General features: G+C 40.7%; 1 protein-coding gene across 2 annotated transcripts in view; it reads right to left on the bottom strand.

The window, feature by feature from the left end:
* The window catches only part of LOC106531160 (stathmin-4), an 8,103-nt gene that overhangs the window by 3,745 nt on the left and 1,429 nt on the right, over window positions 1-2,929 (bottom strand). For both annotated transcript variants that reach the window (XM_014026942.1, XM_014026941.1), the window contains exons 2-5: window positions 2,583-2,805; window positions 1,152-1,213; window positions 950-1,054; window positions 553-758 (exon numbers count right to left, since the gene is read on the bottom strand). In XM_014026942.1, coding sequence (XP_013882396.1) covers window positions 553-758; window positions 950-1,054; window positions 1,152-1,164 — 324 coding nt within the window. In that variant the 5' untranslated portion in view covers window positions 1,165-1,213; window positions 2,583-2,805. The remainder of the gene's footprint in view (window positions 1-552; window positions 759-949; window positions 1,055-1,151; window positions 1,214-2,582; window positions 2,806-2,929) is intronic.

The following is a 2,929-nucleotide window of genomic DNA, read 5'->3' on the forward strand; positions in this document are numbered from 1 at the left end:
GTGGGAGAGTTCAGTATTCAACACAGCAGCTACTCACCACAACTCATAAGTGGGTTAAACTCTTTTGTTTTTACTTTTATTTTTGTATTATTTATTACATTTACTCAGTCGTACATCAACCAGAGTACCCGGAGAGAAACCCATGCAAGCATGAAAGACCCTGGGATCGAACCCAGGACCTTCTTGCTGTGAGGCATCAGCGCTGACCACTGATCCATCGTGCTGCCAAACAGAAAATCTGAACTGAACTCTTCTGATGTTAGATGCAATGTTGTTTTAATTGTTTTTAATGTTTTTGGAAATAAATTACGCCTTTAAACATTAAATTTTGGACCTTTTTTTATATTGAAATGATCTAAAAACATTCCACAGGCTACCAATGCTGAGATAGAAATAAGTGTTTACAAATAATATAATAATAATATAAAATAATATAGTGATAGTTTTGTGGAAACCCTTTGATTAAACTTTGCAGGCAGCCCTAGGTGAGACCCTCTGATCTTTAAGCTCTAGGTTGATGCCCTAATGGGCCATATCCAGTCCTTCACGTACCTTCCTCCTCTCCTGAGCAGCATCGAGTTTCTTCTGGATTTCCTCCAGTGATGGTTTCTGGCGAGGTGGCGTGGTGGCCCTCAACTCCGGGCCGCCATCGAAGGTCGGGGGCTTCAGGATGACCTCGAAGGCCTGGCCACTCGCTCGTTTGCTCAACTCAATCACCTCCATGTCTCGGATGTTGCACAGGTTCAGGTCCACAATGCCTGCAAGATGAGCATTACCTTCAATAAGTCAAACGTGCTTCTCAACAAGCTTCCAACACCCAAAGGTCTGGAAACTGTTTCAGTCTTGGCCCAATATTAAAGAACTTTTCAACAGCCTCAAACTTGTTGGACGAGCTGTAACTGCAGTGATTATCTGAACGTCTGCACAGGTTTATCATAGGACTGCTGACCTTCCTTCTTGTCGGCTCTGGGTTCTCTTGGTTCTCTTGGTTCAGGAAGGATGCAGGAACAGAAGAGGGACACCAGTGGGAGCTCTCTGAGTTTCTCTCTGTAGGCTGGAACATTCAGGAACAACAAAAACAACAGTTTTAAAAAGCAGCAGAAGAGAAAAAAACAGATCAGATTCTGTCAACAATAAAAACAACTTTTTACCTGTCAGAGTCATTTTGGTGCTGGTCTCCTTCAAAGATCTGCTGCTGAGGTAGGATCAGGTGCTGAGGAGGGCAACAAACAAACCAGACACGGATGAAAACCACGTTCATAAATCTTCTCCAGAACAGTTCTGTGGATTCATGCATCACAAAAGACACGTCACCAGCAAAGGAACTCAAACAAAACTGGAGTTATTAGAGTCCATCTGAGCAGAGGAACCCCAGTGGAACAGGAACCATTGATGACCAACTAAACAGAGGAACCCCAATGGAACAAGAACCAATGAAGTCCAATTAAACAGAGGAACCCCAATGGAACAGGAACCATCGAAGTCCAATTAAACAGAGGAACCCCAATGGAACAAGAACCATTGAAGTCCATCTAAACAGAGGAACCCCAATAGAACAGGAACCATCGAAGTCCAATTAAACAGAGGAACCCCAATGGAACAGGAACCAATGAAGTCCAATTAAACAGAGGAACCCCAGTGGAACCAGAACCATTGAAGTCCAACTAGAGGAACCCCAATAGAACAAGAACCATTGAAGTCCAACTAGAGGAACCCCAATAGAACAGGAACCACTGGGGTTAATTTGAGGGTTCATATCTTCAGGTGAAACTGAATCAGAACCAGCATGTTGTTTTGTTTTCTGTTACTGGTCATGATTCAGTTTTTGGCTCCTGTGAGTCATCTTCACAGAATGAGATAATTTCTTCAAAGTGAATGAATCATCTCCAGATATGTGATTTTCTGTTGGATCATGAATTCATTAATTAACTGCAGAAAAAAAAATCTCTCTCAGGCACAAAACATTAATCAGGACATGGACAAAGTTTAGCTCGCACAATAAAACCTAAAAGATTCAAAATAAATATAAAAACAAGGATTTCCACTTCAGATAAACAGGAAACATGCACCACTTGTGAATTTTTATAACTCTGTTCCTGATCTTCCTTTATATTAAAATAATACAATAATAATAATATAATAATATAATACATAATGTTTGATTTGAGTCCAGTTTGTCTGCATCATGACACTTCTGCTTGTAGATTTCTTTACATAATTATTTAATATACTTCTTATCTCAAATCAACACATTCAGACTTTCTGTTTCTGCTCCATCAGAAAAACATCCAGATGTAAAGAAAAACACAAAAAACTCTTCTAACGTAGAACAAACAGCAAACCAGAAACACCATGTTCTTTTAGTACGAGTGTGTGCGTGTGTGCGCGCACACAAAGCAATGATGTCATTGTTCAAAGAGTGTGTCACCTACTGCAGAAATGAAATAAAAAAAGACCAGAAACTGCAGAAGTAAATAAATGGATGGATGAAGATGGATGGATGAAGATGGATGAATAAAAGTGGAGAACTGAATCTGTGTTCAGATCTGACAGGTCTCAGTGTCATCGTGCAGAAAACTCACCCTGCAGCCACTCTGGTCTTCGTTCTCTGAAGATCTGCAGCTCAGCAGAACCAGAACCACGCAGCAGCTGCTGCATGACATCACTCGGCAGGGCTCTGATTGGCCAGCACGGATACAGAGCTGTGATTGGTTCACAGAGGCTGAGGGAGGATGAGGAGGAGAAGGAGGTGGAGGTGGAGGAGAAATCCTTTTATCAGAAAAACCCAAAGATTTCTGAACCAAACTGGATCCATTTCACCAAAACAAAATATAAAAACAGAAAGAAAGTTATCATGTTTACACAATGATAAAATGTTCAACACAGTATTCTATCTATCTATCTATCTATCTATCTATCTATCTATCTA

The sequence above is a fragment of the Austrofundulus limnaeus genome, unplaced genomic scaffold (assembly GCF_001266775.1).
Source record: "Austrofundulus limnaeus strain Quisiro unplaced genomic scaffold, Austrofundulus_limnaeus-1.0 Scaffold602, whole genome shotgun sequence".
Lineage (NCBI taxonomy): Eukaryota > Metazoa > Chordata > Actinopteri > Cyprinodontiformes > Rivulidae > Austrofundulus > Austrofundulus limnaeus.